General features: G+C 36.2%; 1 protein-coding gene across 1 annotated transcript; it reads left to right on the top strand.

Moving 5' to 3' along the window:
• The first annotated feature begins 4958 nt into the window (after nucleotides 1-4958).
• Nucleotides 4959-21211, top strand: ACTR6 (actin related protein 6). Its single transcript, XM_084254956.1, has 11 exons — nucleotides 4959-5041; nucleotides 7697-7814; nucleotides 8296-8364; nucleotides 9123-9246; nucleotides 10266-10401; nucleotides 10490-10546; nucleotides 12746-12844; nucleotides 12937-13015; nucleotides 16363-16534; nucleotides 19076-19214; nucleotides 21052-21211. Exons 1-11 carry the CDS (start codon nucleotides 4974-4976, stop codon nucleotides 21179-21181), a joined length of 1191 nt encoding a protein of 396 aa, XP_084111082.1. The 5' UTR covers nucleotides 4959-4973; the 3' UTR covers nucleotides 21182-21211.
• The last annotated feature ends 3785 nt before the right edge of the window (nucleotides 21212-24996 follow it).

Raw genomic sequence — 24996 nt, 5'->3', positions numbered from 1 at the left:
TGAATTCTCTCACCCTCCCGCGCTTCTGACTGTACCCAGTGCATGTATAAACAAACAAACAAACAAACAAACAAATAAATAAAACATGCCTCTATATATAAAAAAAAAAAAAAAGACTGATCACTTTGACCATGAAGAGGCTGTTCCGTGTTTTAACCGACCTAATGAAGGTCAAGTACTGGAAGCTCCAGTTTTCCTGGACACCACCCTGTTACACTTAGAGAATGCCATACACAATTGAATGATAGCTATTATTATTTATTCAATACGCAGAGGAGGAGGGGTCAGGTAGGTGGAACATAACTGTGGAAAAGAGACAGAAGTTATGAAACAATTATGAAAAGTTTCAAGCTTTTTATTAGTTAATTATAAAGGTATGATTTTCAAAAAGTATAAAACATGGCTGTTGTACGAATATATGGTGAACATGCATCAAAGATTTTAACTCATAATGCAAGAATCAACCAGCTAGGATATAAAGCTAGTTTACTCATTATGATTTAAATACTCTTTATTGCATATATTCATTATGTATTTAGATTGTTAGCATATTTTTAACTCTTAAAATTATACAGTGGTTAAATATGTGTGGGAGGGGGGAGAAGCAGTACTTCTATGTTTGAGAAAACATGGGAAGGAGAGTGCATGATGTGAAGGTGAATAGAGTCAGATTTTACTGACCAGTGTCTCCTGGTTTATACTGGCTCGTGAGAAATTGTTGTGTGCATCTTTTAGCAACGCTGTCTTTGGCGACTTCAGGATAGCTTGAAATAAGCCTTTTATGGTGGTGTTTACTGCACAGGAAATAAAAACACTACAAACCAGGTGATTCCCTGGGGAGTTGGTTGTTTAACATTTATACCACATATTGTAAAATAGACAGAAGGGGGATAGCAAATGTATGGACAGTATTTCATAAGCAATGTCAATCTGTTATAGGACAGGGAGACGGGCAGCCCAAACCCCGCAAACCTGCCTATTGCCTATTCTAAATGGGTTCTGCCATCCGCCTCATCAACACAAAACATATGAGACTTTAATGGGAAGGAACTTTAATAAAACTAGGAAACAATACAGGTAAGGCAAAGAGTCTAGTTTCTAAATGAAGCACCCAAAGTTACCCGTCCCCTCGTGGGTAAAAGTCCATCCATATGGGATTGGCCCAGAGCAAGGCCCCAAAGCCTGCCACAAGTCCAAAGCACCTTCCAGCGGGGACCCACAGAAAAGGGTCAGAAACAACCAGACAAGCCCAGAAGGAAAAGAGCAAAATCAACATCAAGATAAAAGCTACCATTGTCACCTCCCGATGGGTCTCACCCACATCTGTGTCACCCAGTCCACGACCAAAAGACAAGTACAGTTTCTTCATATGTCTTTAGGCTCCATGCGCCTCCTCCAGGTCTCCTGGCTCCATCCTGCTTTCTTCCTCAGTCGCTTCTGCAGCTTCTCTTCCTCCTCAGCTCCAGCCTTCCTTGGGTGGGGCAGGGAACCTCCCCCTTTCCTGGGGACCACCCTGTTACAAAACCAAGGGAACACTTCTATGGTAAGGCAATTTGGGGAGAATGATCATATTTTTGACTTGGAAAAACATTTGCTGATAATTATATTGGCAAAATAGAGAATAGATCATAAAGAAACAAGAATGGAATAAAAGGGCATTAAGAAGGCGGTAGCATTGTTTTATTTTTTAAAAGATTTATTTATTTATGCATACAAGAGCTAGGGTACAGGCCAGAGATGCAGGGGGATGAGAGGATTCACCAAAGGCAGAGTGGGGAACAGAACAGGCAGATTGACTGAAATACAATGCTGAGGGGAGCAGCAGGCGAGACAGGAGAGGTCTGCTGCGCCATGTGGATTGCTCCCTGGCCCTGGCCGGCAAGGGATTGAACTCATGCTTCAGAGGCTTACAGATTGCTTCATAGTGCAGTGCCTAACCCCTTGCGCCACCAGGGAGGCCCATTAGCATTATTTTAGGTAAGAGATAAAGTAGTATCAGTAAGGATGGAAGAAGGTAAAGGGCAGATTCCAGAGATTAAGTTTAGGGCACGAGTTGAAGGTAATTGAGGTTTCTAGCTTGGGGCACTGGGTGGATCTTGGGACTCAGCTCTAACTGAGATAAGGTTCAGTTTTGCATTGGTTGCTGTGAAGGTTATCTTGGGATATCTGGTCATAAACATCCTGGTTACAGTAGGGGAATGGAAATTATACTATAAGATTTATCAGTGTTTAATAATAACTGAAGCCAAGTATGAAAAATGATCTTGATCTTGGAGCATGTAAATGGCAAGGAAACAAAAAGAAGTTTATCTGAGAAAGAGCTTAATATCAAGAGGAGCACCGGGATTGAAAGAGCATATATTTAAAAAGGAGATATGAAAAGAAATGATGACTGCTGTGTGATGTAAGTATTGTAAAATATCCTTTGCCTTTGGAGTATTTCTTATCACTTTAATATTTAATTTGAGAAAATAGAATAACTGAATTTAGGCTTAATTAACTTTGGACATTCAATGACTTTTTGATACCAAGGGATTTAGATATCAGTGAAAAGAGTGCCTAACTAGTTTGCCACCTATGCAAATTAACAGAGAATGATGATGTAAGAAAATAATGATGATGAGGATAACTACTGTTAGACACTTAATTTTTATCACTTTCTCTTTATAATTCTGCAAAGGGGTGTACCGTTATTCCATTTTACAGGTGAGATAACTAAGGTGCAGAGAGGTTGACTAACCTGTCCAAGTCATCTAGTGATATGATTTCTCCCAGGACTTTGAGTGCAGAAATTGCATTCTTAGCCACACTATCTCTTGGACTTCAACAATAGTACCTACTTTGCAGTTATAATATTGGTTTAAAAATGAATAACAGACCCCAAAGGGACTCATTTTTTGCCAAGTCCCACCAAGATTTAACAAGTAGTCCAATTGTTATTTCAGCCTCTCCCAGATGTGTAATTTTATTTTATTTTATTTTTTTAAAGATTTATTTATTTATGCATACAAGAACTGGGGTGTAAGACAGAGGTGCGGGGACAGAGTGGGTAACGGAACAGGCAGATTGACTGAAACACACTGCTGAGGGGAGCAGCAGATGAGTCAGGGGAGGTCTGCTATACCATGTGGCTTGCTCCCTGGCTGGCCAGGGATGGAGCTCGAGCTGCAGTGGCTGGTGACAACTTCACAGCGCTGTGACTTAACACCGGCACCACCAGGGAGGCCCGAATTTTTTTTATCCGGAAACATTAAATGCTGCCTATTGGTCATTATTTTCATCAGCCAAGGTTACACATTTTGTTGCAGATTCTGGATTCCAATACAAAATTCATTCCCTAAGCCATTAGCAATTAGCTCAGGGTACTACAGGATCACTTAGGAAGAGCACAGAGAGATATTTTAAGGAGGGTCACAGAGAGATAATGTGTAAGACGTCAAGAAGACCTTTAAGATGAGGAAAAGAATTCGGTCTGTGGAAAAAGCAAACAGGGAAAGAGTATAAGCTCAAGTAGAAAGTCCAAGCAGTTGACTGAAAATTTTTGCAATTCAAGGTGGTTGATTCCTATAGTCCCACGGGTATTGGCACTCAGTAAGGTTGGAGAGACTTCATACAATTCCTTGCTATATCTATGGTTTCAAACTTTATTTTTCAAGAAATGTCACAATCTGAAAAAGATTATTGAACGCACAACCAGCTGGTTCACATTTGGGATTGGAAGAAACTTGCAGGAGCAAGCCAACTTGTGCAGTAAAGGACAAATACACAATTATATTGATATGTTTTTCTCCTTTTAAAAGTTAAAAAAATTGCAAATTAACAGTAACTAAAATGTGAAGATCTGAAAAGACAAACCATTATGTAGAGATGCCCTCTCCTCTTAGCTTTAACATAAACAAATCAGATTCTGTATCCACAATCAGTAACTAAATTGTTAATATTTTTTAAAGATTATTTATTTATACAAGAACCGGGGCACAGGTCAGATGCGCGGGAGGGTGAGAGGATTCACCGGAGACAGAGCGGGGAGCAGAACAGGCAGACTGACTAAATACACTGCTGAGGGGAGCAGCGGGCGGGGCAGGAGAGGTCTGCCGTGCCATGTGGGAACCTCACCGGCTGGCGGGGATAGAACCCGCGCTGCCAAGTCTGTGGACAGGGGAGGGACAGGGGAACCCGCCTGCGCCACCAGGGAACGCCCCTAAATTGTTAAATTTTAACAAGACAATTTCAATTTTCCGTTTCAATAAGATTTTCTTTACAATTTAAACAGACCTTTACTGTACCTAAAAATACTTTCACTCATACATAACCTCATACATACATTTTTTAAATTATCAGTAAATTTATAATGCAAATACAAAGCGCTTAACAGTGGGATCTGGTCACAATTTTTTTTAAATATCAAAGCTTTTATGATTTTATGTATTTATTTTTTTAAATAAATTTTATTTTTATATTCCCCATATAATTGCAATCCCCTTATTTTGACCCCAATCCCTCCCCTCCCCGCCCCCCATCCCCCATAGAGTGTCTCTGGTTCATAGTTTTTGTTGATTTTGATTTTCACTTTCTTATAGTTATTCATTTTCCTGGTCCCATGTTTAAGTTTTCTAGATTCCTGCTATGAGTGAGACCATCCGGTATTTTTCTTTTTCTTTCTGGCTTATTTCGCTGAGCATGATCCCTTCCAGCGCCATCCATGTTGCTGCAAATTGCATGTGTATACACCATGGAATATTACTCAGCATTCAAAAAAGGGAGCTGGTCACAATTTAACCAGCTGGGCTTGGCAGCACTAACTGACTCCCGCTGAGGAGTCCGGTCGCCCGCAGGCTCCGGCTTCCGGCGTCCTCCGTTGCTAAGGAACACCGGAAGCGCGCCCTCGGCGGCCCCGCGGAAACCATAGAGTGCCGGAAGAGGGGTGGCAGAAGGGCGGGCAGGCGCGCGGCGGCGGCGCGGCTCCCGCCAACATGACAACCCTGGTGCTGGACAACGGAGCCTACAACGCCAAGATCGGCTACAGCCATGAGAACGTCTCGTGAGTGGCGCGGCCCCGGGGCGCCGACCTCCGCACGCGCTGGCGGCTTCCCGGGCGGCGCTTCGGGCCGGGATGCCGGGGCCGCGGGCGCCCCCGCGCGCCTTGCCCGGCCCAGGGATGCGCGCGCGGGCGCCGCGCCTGGGGTCGCGGGGTCGGGGATAATTTGGGGCCCCGCGGCCCGGAAGTGGGACGTGGGTCTCGTTTCGTAACAGGAAGTCGCCCCGAAAATAGTCGCCAGGGAAGAGGGGCTCGACTGTGGCCCCTGATGCGAGGCTCACGATCCGGGGCAGCGTTTTGCTTTTTTTTTTTTTTTTTAAATTATTTTATTTTATATAATTCTTACATCATTTTTCATTTTTGCACAATGTATGCATTTTCATTTTGGTTATAGTCCCCATATAACTCCCACCCCCCTTATTCTGACCCTAATCCCTGTTCTGTCATCCCCCACATCCGACCCCCCCGCGTGTCTCTGGTCTATAATTGCTTGTTGATTTTGATTTTTACTTGATTGCAATTGTTATAGGACAGGGATCCCTGCTCAGCTCCACCCTCTTGGGTGGGGCAGGGAACCTCCCCCTTTCCTGGGGACCACCCTGTTACACAATTAGTCTTTTTCCTGGTCCCTCATTTAGGTTTTCTAAATTCCTGCTATGAGTGAGACCATCCGGTATTTTTCTTTTTCTTTTTGGCTTATTTCGCTGAGCATGATCCCTTCCAGCGCCATCCATGTTGCTGCAAATTGCATGTGTTTATCTTTTTTGAAGGCTGAGTAATATTCCATGGTGTATATGTACCACATCTTCTTGATCCAGTCATCTATTTTTGGGCATTTGGGCTGTTTCCAAAGCTTAGCTATTGTAAACAGTGCTGCTATAAACATAGGGGTGCAGGTGTTCTTTGGAATTGATGTTTCTGTGTCCTTTGGGTAAATACCTAGGAGTGGAATTGCTGGATCCTGTGGAAGCTCTATGTTTACTAGGTCCAGAAATCTCCACACAGCTCTCCATAGTGGTTGAACCAGTTTGCACTCCCGCCAACAGTGCAGGAGAGTTCTTTTTTCTCCACATCCTGGCCAACATTTGTTGTTGGTAGTTTTTTTCATTTCTCACTGGTGTGAGATGGTATCTCATTGTAGTTTTGATTTGCATTGCAATGTTTTCTTGGTGAAGTGCCTGGCATAGCATCAGATCCTCAGAGGGTTTCATGATGGAAAATATGAGAATCAGTCTCAGTGACTGGAGACTTTGTAGGCTTTGTATCTAAGGTCTGCGAAGTGCCTATTTGCTCACCTGGTTTTAGTTAAGCAGAAATACATGTTTTCAGTGCCAAACATCTGTATATATATAATATATTTGAATCATAATATATAGTATATAAATATAAGTATACATATTTATTATACAATCAATATCTTATTCAGATATTCAAATACTAATAGTAAATAGCTTATTATTCAAATAATAAGCTATTTGAATAGCTATTTGAATAATTATTTGAATCATAAACAGATTTAAAGCCTTGCATTTCTTCTAGTGTAATCACAGGATTTTTTTTTTTCTTACTTCTTTTTACTTTTTAAAAGAGGGTAACCAACTTACTTCTTACTGTCTCCTGGAAGTCGTTTTGGTAATGTGTATCATTGTTCGTATCCTTTGACATAGCAAGGATCGGGACTAAATTAGATGTGTTTGGTAAGAAGACAGGGTGCTCTGTTTTCAGCATTGTGTGTGGGAGCAGAGAAAAGGTGGGGAGAGGAGGTAAATGATGAAAATCTGGAAGTTAACTAAAATTATAGTACAGCCACAAGATTGAAGCTTTTAAAATCATGTCCTCAAAGACTGTTTAAACAAATCCAGAAAATGCTGACAGTATAGTAATAAGCAGGTGGAAAACATTTTTATAGCATTATCCCAATAACCCCCTATATATGTGTGTATATATGTGAACATAGATATAAATGTCTATATATACGTACACATAAAATACACATTTGTTTACACTGTGTATAATGGATCTAGTTTGTCTTCCTAAATAGATTGTAAGCTGATGGTGGTCTGCAACCATATTTTAAACTTCTCCCTGCTCTGTACCCTAAATCTTGCTAATTGCAAATCTGACATTTTTGAATTTGTCAGCCTTTCACCAGAAAGGTATTAAGAATTTGTGCATTACAGTCAGAAAACTAGAAACTTGACCTAAGCATCATCTGTGCAATGGCAGAACCTATACCTACCTGTAAGGGTTTTTTGAAGATTATATGGGAAAGATAAAGGGTCCATTATAAAACTGTTACATACTGGAACCTTAAAAAAAAGGCATTTTAGGGCCTGGTGGTCTAGGGGTTAAGTCTCAGCACTATGAAGCTATCATAGCCACTGCAGCACAAGTTCCATCCCCGGCCAGGTAGCTGACCCACATGGCATGGCAGACCCCTCCTGTCTCACCCCCTGCTCCCCTCAGCAGTGTATTTCAGTTGATCTGCCTGTTCTGTTCCCCACTCTGTCTCTGGTGAATCCTCTCACCTCCTTCCCACACCTCTGGCCTACACCCCAGCTCTTGTATGCATAAACAAAATATATCTTTAAGTATCGATAAATGTATTGTTAGGAACTAAGTATTTAGAGAATAATTATTTGTTTCTCTTTTTTACAGGGTTATTCCTAACTGTCAGTTTAGGTCAAAAACGGCACGTCTTAAAACTTTCACTGCTAACCAGATAGATGAAATAAAAGACCCATCTGGACTTTTTTACATCCTTCCTTTTCAGAAGGTAATGCAGTATGCCATTTCAAGCATCATAGATAAATTTACAGATAATTTAAAAATGTATATATGAGATTATGTATGAGTGAAAGTATTTTTAGATACGAGTAAAGGTCTTTTTAAATTGTAAATAAAATCTTATTGAAACAAAATGAAAATAAGTTGTCTTGTTAAAAATTAGCAGTTTAGTTACTGATTGTGGATACAGAATCTGATTTGTTTATGTTAAAGCTAAGTGGAGAGGGCATCTCTACATATTGGTTTGTCTTTTCATATCTTCACATTTTGGTTACTCTTAATTTGTAATTTTTTAACTTTTCAAAGGAGAAAAACATACCAATATAATTGATTTGAGGTTCAAACAGCTTTTAGACTGGTGAAAGTAACCACATGTAGAGAGAAATCAGTGATTTGAAATATATTAATCTAATTTTTAAAGAAGTTGTTCAAATATTCTTGATAATTAAATCTATAAAAAAAATTTTTAGGGCTACTTGGTGAATTGGGATGTTCAAAGACAAGTTTGGGATTATCTCTTTGGAAAAGAAATGTATCAGGTAACAAATTAGAGTATGTATTCAAATTTCTATTTTCATGCCTTACTCAAATAAAAATTATAATTTATGTCTTAATTTATAAATTTTTAAATATGTTTCTAGTATATATTTTAGTTCACTTGACATACTGTGCCTCGCTTTGACTTTCTAAATAATAAGTAAATGCTAATGAATATAATTTTGAAGTGGAATTTGAGGTTGAGAAGAGATTGTATGAAATTTAAGATTAAAATTTTATTTCACATTTCTGCTATCATTAGACTCATTTTTATTTTCACAATCAAATATTTTACCTACAGATGAATGTGTGACTCTTTACCAGATGAGAATTTTATGCTTTTAAAAGCTTATAATGTGACTTTATGTATACTAAGGACATGTTCAAGCTTTAATGCTTCTTAACAGGTTGCAGGAAAGAATTATGTAAACATTTCTAATTCTAGAGCTTCTCATTCTTTTATCTTTCAAAAGCAAAAATAATAGTACCCATACTTGGGGTTATATTCTCCATTACTTTTGTCATAATTACCTTTAAACAATTTGACGGTACCATTTTATTATTGTTACCATTTCGAGGGTTAGTACTTAAATAATACTTAAAGTGCATTAATTTTATAAACTCCATAGTTTTAAATTCTAACTATGTCACTAATACCTGTATCCTAGGATTATTGTAAGGATTAAGTAAGGTTGTTTGTATAATTAAAACAGTTTTTATAACTACAAAGCTATGAAACTATTTGGATTTTTCCCCCCAGGTTGATTTTTTAGATACTAACATTATTATCACAGAACCATATTTTAACTTTACTTCAATTCAAGAATCAATGAATGAAATACTATTTGAAGAATACCAGTTTCAAGCAGTATTACGAGTAAATGGTGAGCTAAAATTTTGATTGAAATTGAGTTATGTGAATATGTAAAAATAGGCTAAAGAAAACACATAAAATCCCAGAATATTAACATTCTTTTAGATTTGAAGGAAATAAAACAAGGAATTTAAAAACCAGATGGACCTTTACAGATTATCCTAGTCAGACTTCTTTTACTTCACATTTTTACTAATATATATTTTCTTATCATTATTACTGATTGAAATACTGTTAATAGCTCAGGCTGCCAATATGAGGGAAAATTGTAAACAGCATATAGAGGCAGGTTTATTAAAGGTTAGAATTACATGACTACAATGAACGTCTTCAAATATTTAGCTTGCAGAATTTACATTGATATGAGCAAAGTACTATGATGGCTAAGTTGCATAATCTCTCAAACAGTATTCTGAAGCAAGGGTGATTTTGCCCCTTGGGAGACATTTGGCAATGTTTGGACACATTATTGGTTGTTCAACTGGTTATTTAATTTCAAATCTAAACTGGTTGATAATGGTATCTACTTCGTAGAAGACTTCTAAACATTTTATATTGCACAGGAACGCTGGAATTATCTGGCCCCAAAAATATTAGTTCTGAGGTTGAGAAACCCTGTTATTACCTAGGCTGTTACTTTCTAGTTGCATGACTTTGGACACATTATTTAACTTCTCTGTGCTTCAGTTCTGCTCTGTAAAGTGAGATTTTTGTGAGGCTTAAAACACACACACTCAGCATATAATAAATCCTCAGGAAAAATTAACTGATGTTAAAATAATTATTATAAGCCATGAAATGAATACAAAGTTTAAAAACTCACTACAAAAATTGATTTTTGAAATTTAAACACTGCAAAGACGTTGTGAAAGAATTTAATGTTTTTAATGTTATTTTGCATTAACATATTTTCTTATAAAGGAAAATGTTTTATTTGTGTTTGCCTTGGTTTGCTGCCTTTGTTTATTGCTTTAAATTTATTATACTTTCATGTAATGTGTTTATTTTTTTCTTTCTTTTTTCAAATAGCTGGGGCTCTCAGTGCACATAGGTATTTCCGAGATAATCCTTCCGAATTATGCTGCATCATTGTAGATAGTGGATATTCCTTTACACATATAGTTCCTTATTGTAGAAGTAAAAAGAAAAAGGAAGCAATTATTCGGTGAGTTGCATTTAATTTTCATGTTTCTTGGGATAAAATTGAATGAAAGGCAAGATAACTCAATCAAATTTGAATTCTCCCTTTTTAGGATAAATGTGGGAGGAAAACTCTTAACCAATCACCTAAAGGAGATCATATCATATAGGTAATACTTAATTTGGACTCTTTGGGAGGATGGGGTGCTTGCAATGAACTTTTTAATGTAATTTAAAATTAGTTTTTAAAGATTTATTTGTATTTACTTATGCATATAAGAACTGGGGTGTAGGCCAGAGTTGTGGGGAGCATGAGGATTCACCAAAGACAGAGTGGGGAGCAGAACGGACGGATTTACTGAAATATGCTGCTGAGGTGAGCAGCAGGCGAGATAGGAGAGGTCCACTGTGCCATGTGATTTAACTCCCTGGCCAGGGATTAAAATTATGCCGCAGTGGCTGGTGATAGCTTGATGGTGCTGAGACTTTACACCCTGCGCCTAGAGATTGTCTCAGCACTATCACCACCTCAGCTTGAGTTCAGTCCCTGCCAGGGAGCTAACCCACATATGACGCAGCAGACCTCTCCTGTCTCACCTGCTCTGCCCCTTTGCAGTGTATTTCAGTAAATCCGCCTGTTCTTCTCTCCACTCTTATTTCTGGTGAATCCTCTGACCTCCCCTACCTCTGGCCTACCCCCAGTTCTTCTATGGAGGAAAACAATAAAATTTCCATTGAAGTAAAGCATACATACAGAAAAGTTTACAAACCATGATTATAACTCTGAGTTTTCAAAAAGTGAATGCACCCAAGAAATCAGTAGTTCAAGAGGTATATTACTAGCATCCTAATCCCCTTTCTGTTTCCTTCTAGCCTGGAAGGCCACTGAATTCAAATAGGATAGATTTCATCAGGTTTTGTGTTTAGATATGTAAAATATTAAAAGTTATGTACATCAAAAGCTTTTGTAAACAAAACTCAGATAAAGATAAGCCTGAGAAATAAGCCTGAAACAAACGTGATACAGATTTATCTTAACTATAGTAAGAGCTCTTAGAGTTACTTACAGATAAAGGACATAAATGGGTAATTCTTAGACAGGAAAAAAATATTAAATATCCAGAGTAATCACAGATTCAATTTAATATGTATTGAGCATTAATTTGGGAGCTTGGGATGTGTGAGTTAGTTAACAAAACAGACAAGAATTCCTCTTCCTTATGGCACTTCCTCGTAGAGCAAATGTATATTAAATGACCATTTTTACAATCCAAAATAATATAATTATTTTCAAAAGATGATGCTGCAGATTTGTAATATGGGCACACTTATTTGCTGCCAATCAAAGTGTAACTTGAAATAATTTTTCTGGTAAACAATTTGGCTGTATAACAAGAGACAAAGTATTTTTTACTCTGTGTCCTAGAACATGAATAAATAATGAGATAGTCAGAAGTAGATCAAAATACCTATATTTCATTGATTCTGAGTTGTTTTTTTTCACACTGTAACCTGGGATGAACCTTCCAATAGGTTGATACCTTGGAATTGTCATGCTTTAATTAGCATATTATATTATCCTTGGTACAATAGTAGTCCTTTGAGCGGGTGAAATATGGTGTATATATAGATGTCTGTTATTACAAAAGCAGAAAGAATGAAACGAAGAATTTTTTTTGAGCATAGCGACTCTCTAAACACTAATATGTGATTACAATCATTTACTTTTTATACCTCTGGTAAGTAGGTGATCTTTTACCTTTCTAAGGTTGAAGAGATGAATTCCAAAGAGATAAAATAACTTGAATACTAAGTTATGATTAAACTTAAGTCTGACTCCAAAGTCCATGTTCATTAATGCACAAGTACCTTTACTCCCTGACCTAAACTTCCAACATTAGGAACATAGATAAATCCATTTTAATAGGTTCCTTCAACTGAATATTATAGGACAATAAAAAAAATTTTAAAGCATATGCAACAGCATAAGAAAATGTTCATGAGATAACCTATAGTCTAAAACATAAAATGTAAATATGTGCAGAGAAAAATATTCAAAATAAATAGCTTTATATTTTTGCTTTTTTTTTAAATATCTTTATATTCTACATTAAGTCCATGTTTTCTGTGACTCACACATCAAATATTAAACATATACTATGTGCCGGGTGCTCTGTGCTGATTCATAATACTTCTATAATTGGAAAAGAAAGTATAAAAATAAAGTGCAAGGAGTTAAGACCTTTTAGCGATATCTTATTGAGAATGGTTTCATTAAACTATGACATCATGTTAGATAAACCTTAGCTCTTAAATCCTGATTCCAATTAATTTTTTCATTACAAATTTTACAATTTTTATCTGTTCAGGCAGCTACATGTTATGGATGAAACACATGTGATTAATCAGGTGAAAGAAGATGTATGCTATGTGTCTCAGGATTTTTATAGAGACATGGATATTGCAAAGTAAGTATAATGGTAGTCTTAAGAATTGGGAAGTCAGTTCTTAGGTAATGTTACATAGTTAAAATACTTCATAAGTCTCTTTTGTTTCCCAGGTTGAAAGGAGAAGAAAACACAGTCATGATAGACTATGTTTTACCTGACTTCAGTACAATTAAAAAGGGCTTTTGTAAGGTAATTTTAAAAATCCTCAATCTGGAGCTAAACAGTATCCTTACTTATATTATGGTTGCTTTTTTCTGTTTACTTAAGAATTATTGACATAGTTGACCTAGGGTTGAATTTTAATTCATGTTTGTCCTAATGTGATCACATTAAAGCTGAAAAGGGCAAAATCCAGTGCACTTCCAAAGTGTTGAGAAATTTATCTTGAATGCCAAAATAAAGTAATAATTAGGATAATTTGAAAACTTTAAACTTAAATCTTAAGGAGAAAAAGTCTCTTTCAGGTGATTGAACTGTCTCAACTAGGTTTGGGAATCTTTCTCTTTTTTAAAAACAGTTCTCCCCTGCCCTGCAACAGACAGCCTGTCTGCTTATTTGACAGTTTATTGCTAAACTCAGCCACTTTCCTCCATGCTGCCCATAAGCCTCGTTTTCTCAAGCCTTCACCTCATACCATGAGCCTGTACAGGTGTGATTGTTTCGCCACATGACCGTTGTATTACTCATGACATTTGGAAAGGAAAAAACTCATAAGCTGCATAATGTTGTTTGCATTTCTTTTATTGGCCTGTGGCAATTATTAAACAAAGATATCTAGTTCTGGCTCTTTTCCCCAGTTAGACATTTGATCCTGCTTAAGTCACATGATTGTATTCTGTAAACAGATTCTGGTTATGGATTCAATATAGTCACCTTGTTACTTGTGTACTTCACGATAGTTGAGTCAACAGAGGTAGTTGGATTGAACTTTTGCCAGATATTGGAATATTATATCTAGTGTTTATTTCAGGAATAATGGTGTAATCTTTACTTAGTCAATTAATATTAAAAAGTTTATACATTTCTACATTATAAATACTTGTAGCTTAGTAATTTTTAAGATTTAGAAACTGTTATATTTTATATATATTAGAATTAATACTGAAATGTATTGAAGTAATATTTGATTAACTTTTTTCATTGATACCTGATATACATGCAGCAACTTTCAGAGCTGATAAACATGAAATTAGGAAATCAATATGTAAAGTGAAAAATAGCTATATTTGAGACTTTACACATAGATATTAAAACTTGGTTTTTGAGGGCCTCCCCTGGTGGCGCAGTGGTTGAGCGCTGGGTTGCGAGGCTGTCTTCAGCGCCAGTTCGATCCCCGGCCACCAGCAAGGGTCCCACAAAAAACCAAAACAAAACAAACCAAAAAAAAAAAAACTTGGTTTTTGATAATTTATTCAAATACTTGGGAAAAAGTTATAACTTTCATTTTCTACTGATGATGGTAATAATAATAATGTCTTAATATTGTTACTAATTGCAACTGATAAAGATTCCTTTTTTATCTCTAATCAACAGAGAATGCTTACTAAACAGTAATGCACTTGACTCACCTAAATTGAGAAAATTGCCCTCATAATTAATGATGATCCCTTTCTTGAAAAGTCATTGTAATTTAAACTGGTCGGTTCTTTAATGGAAATTTATGGGAAATGTGCGGTAATCATGGTTTACATTGACTAAAATAGCAACTGCCAGCAGCCCTTATAAATTCTTTCATTTGTTTATAGCTATAAAATCTTTTTGGAATTGTATTCTTGGAAGCAGGAACTACTTGTAGTTCCAGATTCAGGGACAACTTGTAGTTCTAGGTTACATATTAATGAGTAATGACTTAAGAGCTAACATTAAACAAAGATATCTAGTTCTGACTCTTTTCCCCCGTTAGACATTTGATCCTGCATAAGTCACATGATCATCTTCTGTAAAATCAGGTCTATGGACCATATAACCTCTATTTTGTCAACTGAAATTTTCCAAGTCTACATCTGCCTCAGGTTATTTTGAGTATTGACAAAAATAGTTTTATCCTTTAACTCAAGTCAATATCACTTTATAAATGATTATGCAGATTTGCAGGATACAGTTTCTATTCTGTTATGAAAAAATAGTGTTTTTGAAGGAATAATATACTTCTGATTATCACTATAAGTTTAGTTGGGTTAAAGTTATTTATAGTTTTCCTTGTTCTTAGAGTATGGTGAATATTATACTTAGAATATTTTTTATTTAAAAATGTTTTTAGTATTAAATTTGTAAATGATAGAAATTTTAATCATTCACATCCCGCTTAAGAGAGGCAGTGTAGTAGAAGAAATTTATTGCATATACTTTGGTTTACTAGATGAAAGATCCCAAGCAAAGTATATATACCCTTGCTGGGCCCAGTTACATTATCAGTAAAAGGAAAATATGCCTGCCATATAGGGTTATGTGAGAGTCCAGTGGGATAATGTATGTAAAATTCCTGATACAATGAACTGCACAGTGTTGGCTCATATGACATTATTCAAGAATTTATTGCATACTCATAATAAATTGATTAGGTAGTGGATATATGATGATGAATAATATAGACTATGAAGGATAAAATAGATTGTGGAGAATAATGGAAGAATATTTTATTTGGGAGATGGAAAAATCCTCTCTGAGGAAGCAGAAATCTGAAGATAGTAGATGACTTATTGTAGTAAGGAATCTATAATATTCTTTAAACATATTACTTTTTAATGATAGATTAAGGCTTTTCATATATGTAAAATATTTTTTTCCTTACAAGGATTGGGATATTTGGGAGGAAAACTGCACTATATATAAGTCAAATTTATACTGAAATGAAATGTCCGTAAGTGAATCTAGAAGAGCTGATAAGATTGAGAGGGACCATAATTTTTTAAAGCAAAATGTTGTAGAAGGAGATTTTTTTTTCCTGACTTCTTCAGGGATATAGTTTATAGAATGGGTAGATTAGCAGAAAATAGCAAGCATTTCAAGGAAAGATCCATGTAATTTGCCTAAATCACTTAGAAACTGATTTTTGATAGGTATTGAAGAAAGAAATTTGAAGATTTAAGCTTTTTGTATAGGAAGAGAGGTAATCTTAATTATACTAGCACCCCAGTCCAGTAAGTAGCTTACATGAGAATGAACACAGATAGTGGTAGAAACCTAAGATATAATACATGCTTTTTGCTTAGAGTATGCTCTTTCTTCTCTAGAAACTGGAATTATCTGCTGTTATAGGTACATGATGAAGTTAATTCCTCTGTTTTCTTTCTTTCTTTTTTAAATTGTGTAGAATAAAGCCAGATCATTTGGGGGGAAGTAACTATTAGAGCCAGTAATCATTAATTTTTGTAGGTTAGGGCAATAAGAGAGACAGCCATATTATTCTGTTTTTTGAGATTACTGAAACTTCAAGAACATGATTAATAGTTTAGTATTATGTATTACTGATTACTATTTGTGCTTGATAGTGAGCTTGATAATGTAGTTTAATTTTTATCCTATTTTTCTTTAAGCCAAGAGAGGAGATGGTGTTAAGTGGAAAATATAAATCTGGGGAACAAATTCTTCGTCTGGCCAATGAGAGATTTGCTGTTCCAGAAATACTTTTTAATCCTTCTGATATAGGCATTCAAGAAATGGGAATTCCAGAAGCTATTGTCTATTCAATTCAGAATTTACCTGAAGGTAAGTTCAACATAAAGCATTGAAGAGTAATGATATTTTTTTTAAAAACTGTAAGACTTCTCTGTGAACCCAAGAGAAGTCATCTGTTCCTTTTAAATTTTTCAGCAAATGGCAAGTCTGTTATATTTGCAGAGATTAGCAGGTTCCACGATGTGCTTTAGTCTTATAAATTTTATATAGGAAAAGTCATTATGGTCTGTTTAAGTTTCAAGAAATTCATCTCTCCCTCCATGAGTATTAAAGTGCCATATACATTTCAGAAATTCTGTACCATATACATTTCAGATTTGCACAGAATAGGAATTTATATTATTTTTAAAGATTTATTTTTATTTTTTCATGTATATAAGAACTAGAGTGTCGGTCAGAGGTGCGGTGGGTGAAAGGATTCACCAGAGACAAAGTGGGGAGCAGAACAGGCAGATCTACTGAAATATACTGCTGAGGGGATCAGAGGGCGAAACAGGAGAGGTCTGCCCTGGGCATGTGGATTGAACTCAGGCTACAGTGGTGATAGCAGCATAGCACTGATACTTAACACCTATGCCACCAGGGAGGCCCCAGGAATTTTTTATTTAGTTGTATAATGGTTATTAGCTATTAATGGGATTGGTTTATTTCTTCCTTTTTTTTTAATAATTGGATGAATATGCAGGAAGTTAATTTTAATGAGATTGAAGTAAGGTGCTTCATAGTAATGTCTAGTTACTATGATTTTGATTTAACTAATGTTCTAGAGTTTACATCATACATCTTCTTAGTTCATAAGGAACCCTCAGGCATTGGAGAAAAGCTAGCACATGCAGTGTCTTTTCCTCCATTAAAAAAAAATAAAATAATGAAAAAGAAAGTCACATAATGCCATCATCTGAATTCTTCCTTAAGTACTTTCATATTAATATTTCATATTTGTTGGAGGCGGCCACCCTGCGTAGTAAGCAGAAGGGCCTTGACCCGAGTCTCTAAGGCATGTGAAAACACATGTGTCTCGGAGGAAAACCTCTGAGTGACAGGACTTGGTGTTGAGAGCCTGGAAAGTGACCTGCGTGGAGTCGGGCTTCTACATCTCCACAGTCTGAGAATAACAAAATGGAGAGATCCTGCGCAGTAAGCAGAAGGGCCTTGACCTGAGTCCCTAAGGCATGTGAAAACACATGTGTCTCGGACGAAAACCTCTGGGTGACAGGACTTGGTGTTGAGAGCCTGGAAGTGAACTGCGTACATCTCCACAGATTGACAACAACAAAATAATGAGCGAACTTCCCAGGCTCAGGCTAGGAGGCGATAAGATTATGTGTGTGAGAACTAACCGCCTGGTATCCTACTGTCTGAAGTAAATAGATAATAGTAAGAAAATAGACTAATCATTCATACGTGTTATCATTATGTGGTATGCTTTGATGTTACACCTGCTACAATTAAAATAGTATATAATAAGCACTAAGACAATGAAGATTTGCTGCATGCTGGACATGACAGTCCCCCATGTCTGATTTCCTTCACCGTCGCAGGTCAGGACTCACTAGAAGTCCACACATATTCATTTTCTATTTTATATAAATTTGTAGTCATGAGCTATACAACATTTTGTACTATAATATTTTAATATTGTGCCATGAGACTCAATGTCAATATAAAGGAACTCCTAGTTTGTAAACAGAAGCATTAGCTAGGATGGCCAGGACCTATTAGTTCCTAAAAGATTTCCCAGTGGTGCTTAGGCTTTTAATACTGGCTAACATTTTGGCACTAATGTTTGTCATCGTGTAACTTTAATGAGGTATAACATAAGCCTATTTATTTCAATATTATTATTAATTGTATGTATTTTTTTACTGTCACATGTCAGTACTACACAATAAAGGTCTCAGCTGGATAATGTGGAAATTTGGACAAGTTAAAATGTCACAAAGGACCTCACTTTCCTCCTTACAGTAACTCACAATCTCAATCTACAGTGAGAACCCCTCCATTTTAAGTAGAACAATTGTAATTATTAAATATCTGGTACTAAAATGTTAAGTTGGATATGTATAGCTTGCATGTGTACAGTAAGTATCCAATAGTGCAGCCCTTCCATCTTTTAAAATTTATTTTCTTACTAACATCAGTTTACAACACTGTTTATGAATCAGAGTACAGGATCACACCCATTTAGATGTGACCACACCACACCCACCACCAAAGCACCCATAGTTCTCCATCATGGTCCGCTGGGTCCCCTTTATACTTTGCTCTCCAGCCTCCCCTTTTTCTTCTCATAGCCTCAATTCTATAGTCAGATATCTAGTCAACCCTTTCATCTTAGCCTTTCACTGAAAGAGCATGTTCACTGTGTTTACATTTTCTTATTTGTGTATAGTCTCATTACAATAGCTTATATATTATAACCTATTTGGTTATAAAAATCTTACATGGTTTTTCAATGGGTGACAAATCCCTAATTGCTTGTACTTAAGCCCTCACTGTCATCTTTCCAGAAAGATAAGAGATTTTCTAATGCCTTTTTCTCTCCTTTCTCCTTTTTTTTTCCTTCTAAAGAAATGCAGCCACATTTTTTTAAGAACATTGTCTTGACAGGAGGAAATTCCCTTTTCCCAGGATTTAGGGATCGGGTTTACTCAGAAGTTCGATGTCTCACTCCAACAGATTATGAGGTTTCTGTTGTGCTGCCTGAAAAGTAAGTGTTGGTTTATCTAGAAATAAATCATGGAACTCATTTTATAAATAAAGGCATCTAGAACTGGTTCAAATCAAGTTCTACCATTGTGGCAGGTATATTTCTCCTGATGAAGTCATTTTCCTTTGCTCAAAAATTAAAATGATAAACCTTCCAATGCAGTGAGTTAAATGGGTATGAAGTGTATACAGTGCCAGCCATAATAGTTGGCACATAATAGGTGCTCAATTAATATATGATCACTTCCCTATAATAAATCAGTCCTTATTCCTAAGACATTTTTATAGTCAAAGTAACCAGGTTATACTCTTTGATTTATCTGATTTATATCATTTCTTGACAGTTTCCCATTAAGAAATTTAAGAATTAAAAAAAAAAAAAAGAAATTTAAGAATTGAACCATTGAGATAAGTTGTATCGATATATATTGTTTTAGAATGTTTGGAAGTAATTTTAAATATTCAGAATTTTCACATTTAGCTAGTCTTTTCACTTCATTGAAAACTGGTATCTCCTATCCTGTTTTCAGAGAAAAAGCAGCTATCATTTCAATTTTAGTTCTAAAAAAATTAGCATGGAACTTTAAAACTGTGAGAAAGGCTTGCTAGCAGATATTTCTGTTTAATATTTTCACTTTGTAAATTAAAAAGCAAGGGTTCATGACTTGGCAGAAGCTTTATAATGCACTACTAGCAGTGACCAGACAGCAATCCAGTTTGTTCCTTGAATTAGCAGCTGGTAACAAATATATATGTAAATAACGCCCCATATCTCAGCTTAAAAGGCAGGGTTGAAAACAAGATGCCATATACCTGATTGTTTAATTCTAATTTTGATTTAAAGCTAAAGTAGAAGTTTTCTAAAATCAGTAGTGGTGAAATAGAATTTTTTATCCCATCACTTAATTTTATGACTGTAAGATAAAAGAATAAACTACCATTAGATGTGAGAATGATTTTTATGAACATTAATGTTTTTGTACCCTTTTTAGAGTATGTGGCATATTAGATTTTTATTCTGTATTTAAAATGCAAGTCATGGACACGTTGCAGGCCAAGGGACTCGCATATGAAATAGTTTCTAATCCTTTAGTCAGCAAATTTTTATTGCATATCTACTGCTTTTATTTCTCAAAGGTAATGGAATGTAATAAATACAACATAAGAAGACACTTTTTTCTTTTGGCATTTTTCAGATTTGAAACTTTGAATTGGGAGGAACCATTAGAAATATAATTGAATCATAACCAAACTAAATGTTTTATGTGCTCCAGCTTTAAGTATTGTCTGTGTCTTACCATGTAACAGTTGTCATGCAGTATTTTTTCTTAATGTTTTTACTTAGCAGAGGCAACAGTGTAGCAGCAGAAACAGACTGGGTTAAATCACAGTTCTAGTCTCAACCTGACCTCACTTTCCAAATCTGTAAAATGGGAGCTATTTATAGCTATTTATAATAGTTATTTCATGGTTTTCTGTGAGAATTGATGGGATGACATATCTTTGTCACATACAGAATTTAGACTGTTATTTTTTTATCCTTTTAGGCATTTTGGATCTTTTGTTTATATTCTTATTTTTTAGTAGGTATAAAGGATCCATAAATTCAGGCTATTGGGGGAAAAAATGAACATTTATTTGGAGTAACCAAAGTTCCTTTCTTTTCTGAGTTTGTATTACACCTATGACGCTTATGCTTATTTCACACTTTAAGTGATTTTCTGTTAAATCAAGTTTAGTAGAGATAGAGATTGTTAACAGTTTAGTTCCTCATTAGTTCCTCATTCTAGCATTTTGCTTCTGTAAAACCATTTATCTTTATTTACCTTTATTTTTAGCCCTATTACTTATGCTTGGGAAGGTGGAAAATTGATATCAGAGAATGACGATTTTGAAGATATGGTGGTAACAAGAGAAGATTATGAAGAAAATGGACATAGCGTCTGTGAAGAGAAATTTGATATTTAAGGAACATTTCTGAATGAAAGTTTTGACTAGTTGTGACTTTAAGATTTAAGTACGGTGTTCTTATCAAAGGAGATTAAGGACCTGGGTTACCTCTCATCTTAAGATAAATATTTGAATTTATGTAAATACTTTGATCCATGGCTAATTTTCAAAGGCTTCTCAGCCTTTAACTGTAACTCAGTCAATTCTTTTCATTTCGGAGCTAGACTACTGTACAGAGCTGCTGTTTCTCAGAGTTAATGTTTCATTCTAAGATGAGTGAATGCATTTTTCATTTAATTCTTCATAGCTGAAAACACAAATAACTATTATTGGCCAGTTGTACTTAGTAGTTTTGTGTGACTATGACTAGGAGTTGACTGCAGTGTTTTTAGTCTGATAGATTTTTCTCTCTTGTAGAAGTGTTTTTTTTTTTTTTTAATGTCATTTTTATTTATATGTACTAAAGTTGAGCAGACTAGTCTTGTGTATATTTAATATTCTTTTTTACTTAAGTTTGAAAAGGTGGAGACTAAATTTATTAAAGTGTTTTTGTGTTGGCAGAGATGTGTCCCTTCACTCAAAAAAAAAAGTGTAATGTATGCTTGTTAAAATGTGCATACTTGGGACTATAGAAGTTTTTAAACCAAAATACTAACATTTGTAGCATGAGTTTTTTTTTTTTTAATAAGCCTGTGTTTACTATAAACTTTTTTTTAAATCCTAAAAAATTGTACACCATTTTTTTGATGTGTTATACTCTACTGAGAATGTGTGTATTTACATACTTACTATACTTGCTATCCTTACTATAGCAAGCTAATTATGCAGGGTGGGCTCAAAATGCTTTATTTTTGACACAAAAATTCATTTATGAATTGACTATAGACCCTAATTTTTTATCTCAAGCATCAAAGCTCTCATCCATTTCAATATCCACCTAACTTTTGAAAGCTTTTTGCTACAGATGTTTTAATATTATGTGGTGAATTGATTTCAAAGAACATTTGACATTAGCTCTAAATAAAATTATTGAGGTGGTATATTAACTGTATCCATTACTTTGGGACAATATTGATGATGATAATTTGAGATTCACCAGAATTTGAGAGAGAACTTATATGCATCAGAATTTATACTTTGTCATTGCAAATTGCATGCATGAAATAACATGTTTTAGTTGCCAACTGGGGAAGGGCATTGATGAATCTAAAACAGTAGGTAGAAGTTAGGTGTGGAAGGTGAGAAAACTTTCATTTTTTAAAGTACTAAGTTCTGGGCCTCCCTGGTGGTGCAAGTGGTTAAGATGCAACCTGTGAAGCTGTCCGCAGCCTCTGCAGCACGAATTCGATCCCCAGCCAGCCAAGGAGCAACCCAGATGGCATAGCAAACCTCTCTTGACTTGCCCGCTGCTCCCCTCAGCAGTGTATTTCAATTGCTCTACCTATTCTGTTCCCCACTCTGTCTCTGGTGAATCCTCTCACCCGCCTCTGGCCTGTACCCCAGCTCTTGTATGCATAAATAAATAAATCTTTAAAAAAAAAAAAAAAGTACTAAGTTCTGGTGTCCCTTCACAGGCAATGTTGCCCTTTCATGTTGTCTTTACATTCTACAATCAAGAATCACTGACACATGTCCTCAAAGGGCTGTGGTCACCCTTTGGTGGCAGAGTGTCAGACTATCCTCCCAAAGGGACCCAAGAAGTGCTGCTATGCCCTGTGTGTGCATGGGTGTGTGCTCACACTTAGTTCTATCAGTATCTTGGTTTTAAGTTTTCAGATTTGCCCGAGATTGCTTTGCATAGCAAAAGAATCCAGTTCATCTACTTTCCACCTCTCTTTATCCCTTAAACACTTCCAGTGGAGAGGAGGGAGGTAGATGAGATCAAGGAGGAATGCACAGGGAGCACTTCAATGACATATTTGCAACATTTCTCAAGCTGAGGGGTGGATACGTGGGTGTTCTTATATCAGAATCTATATATTATGTGTATGAAACAGCTCATATTATATTTTGATGGATTAAATCCTTCAGTGAATCTAGCAAACAAAAAGGATACCACTGATGAGTAAATGTGGAGGAATTTATAAAAGATGGAAAACGGCCTCCCCGGTGGCGCACCAGTTGAACGCTGGTTTGCGAAGCTGCCTGCAGCCTCTACAGCACCGGTTCAATCCCTGGTTCGATCCCCGGCAGCCAAGCGAGGGTCCCACATGGTGCGCAGACCTCTCCTGCCACCTGTTGCTCCCCTTGGCAGTGTATTTCGTCCGTCTGCCTGTTCTGCTCCCTGCTCTGGCTCTGGTGAATTCTCTTACCCTCCCACACTTCTGACTGTACCCAGAGCTTGTATAAATAAATAAATAAATCTTAAAAAAAAAAAAAGATGGAAAAAAGAGAAACAAGAAAATCCATCTCCCAGATCAGGGCAGGAGAAAACTACCAAGGAGATAACAATTGGAGAGAGGGGCCTTTTGATGAACTTTCATACAGGATCACAAAACCCTCACATGTGGCCTATTCTTAGGTGCCCATCCACATATTTCTTTTCTACAGCTTCTTGTTCCCAGGTTTCTTACCTGTAATTCTTGAGTCTCTAATCCTCTGGTATAACCATTACCTGTCATCTCCAGTCCCATCTTCATGCAAATTGAACAATCACAAGTGCTGCTTATGGTTCAGCTTCCTCAGATCATTTCCTTTCCTCGCTTCAGGTTAGGCAAGCACAGTGGTATGCCATTGTCAAGTGAGCATGGTACACAAGAGATTGGGCCCAGACTGGAAATATAAACTACATGAGCTCCCGCTCAGTGCAGCTATGCTTACTGCACTCTTTACCTTCCCCTTAAACTATATCTATGACCCCATGGTGGTTCACTAATACAAAAGAGAAAAAAGTTAAACCTGGTGTACAGAGGGTCTGGCATAGGTCAAATATTGAATTACACCTGCAATGAATTGAGTTGTTGAACAGTATCTTGGTCACAGGGTTAAGGGACAGCGCTGGGAATACAAAACCCACTTTTTGGTTTTTATGTTCCTAACTCTAGCACACAAGTTTTTTAAATAAATTATTTTATGTAATTCTTATATCATTTTTCATTTTTGCATAATGCATGCATTTTCATTTTGGTTATATTCCCCATACAATTCCCACCCCCTTTTTCTGACCTTAATCCCTCTTCTCCTTCCCCTGCCCCCCACTGTAGTGTGTCTCTGGTCTATAGTTGCTTATTGATTTTGATTTTTACTTTAGTGCAATTAGTCTTTTTCCTGGTCTCTTATTTAGGTTTTCTAAATTCCTGCTACGAGTGAGACCATCTGGTATTTTTCTTTTTATTTCTGGCTTATTTCACTGAGCATGATCCCTACCAGCTCCATCCATGTTAGCACACAAAAATTTTCATAATAAAAGCACTCCCAAATCTACTTGTAGAACATATAGAAAGTTAAGATTTTTTTCAAAAATGGTCACAAGAATTGCTTTCTATCTTGCACATTTTTGTATTAAATATATGAGAAAAGTTTTGGCTCACCATTTCTTTTGAATTAGAAAATAGATAGTGGGCCTCCCCTGGTGGCGCAGTGGTTGAGCGCTGGGTTGCGAGGCTGTGAAGCTGCCCCGGCCACTGGCGAGGGTCGGCCACTGGCGAGGGTCCCACAAAAAAAAAAAAAAAAAATATTTAGATAGTACCTGATAATGTGAATAACCTGAAGTTTGAGCAGAATCGTAAGCATCATAAAGTAGATTAATTCTCCTGGAAATTCACTGAATATTTCTAGCAAAAGGTAAGTGTTTATGTTGATAGGAGCTAGATTTCATTTTTACAGGAACAATT

The sequence above is a fragment of the Talpa europaea genome (assembly GCF_964194135.1).
Source record: "Talpa europaea genome assembly, chromosome: 15".
NCBI classification, from domain to species: Eukaryota; Metazoa; Chordata; class Mammalia; order Eulipotyphla; family Talpidae; genus Talpa; species Talpa europaea.
This window is presented reverse-complemented; position numbering and strand designations above follow the sequence as displayed.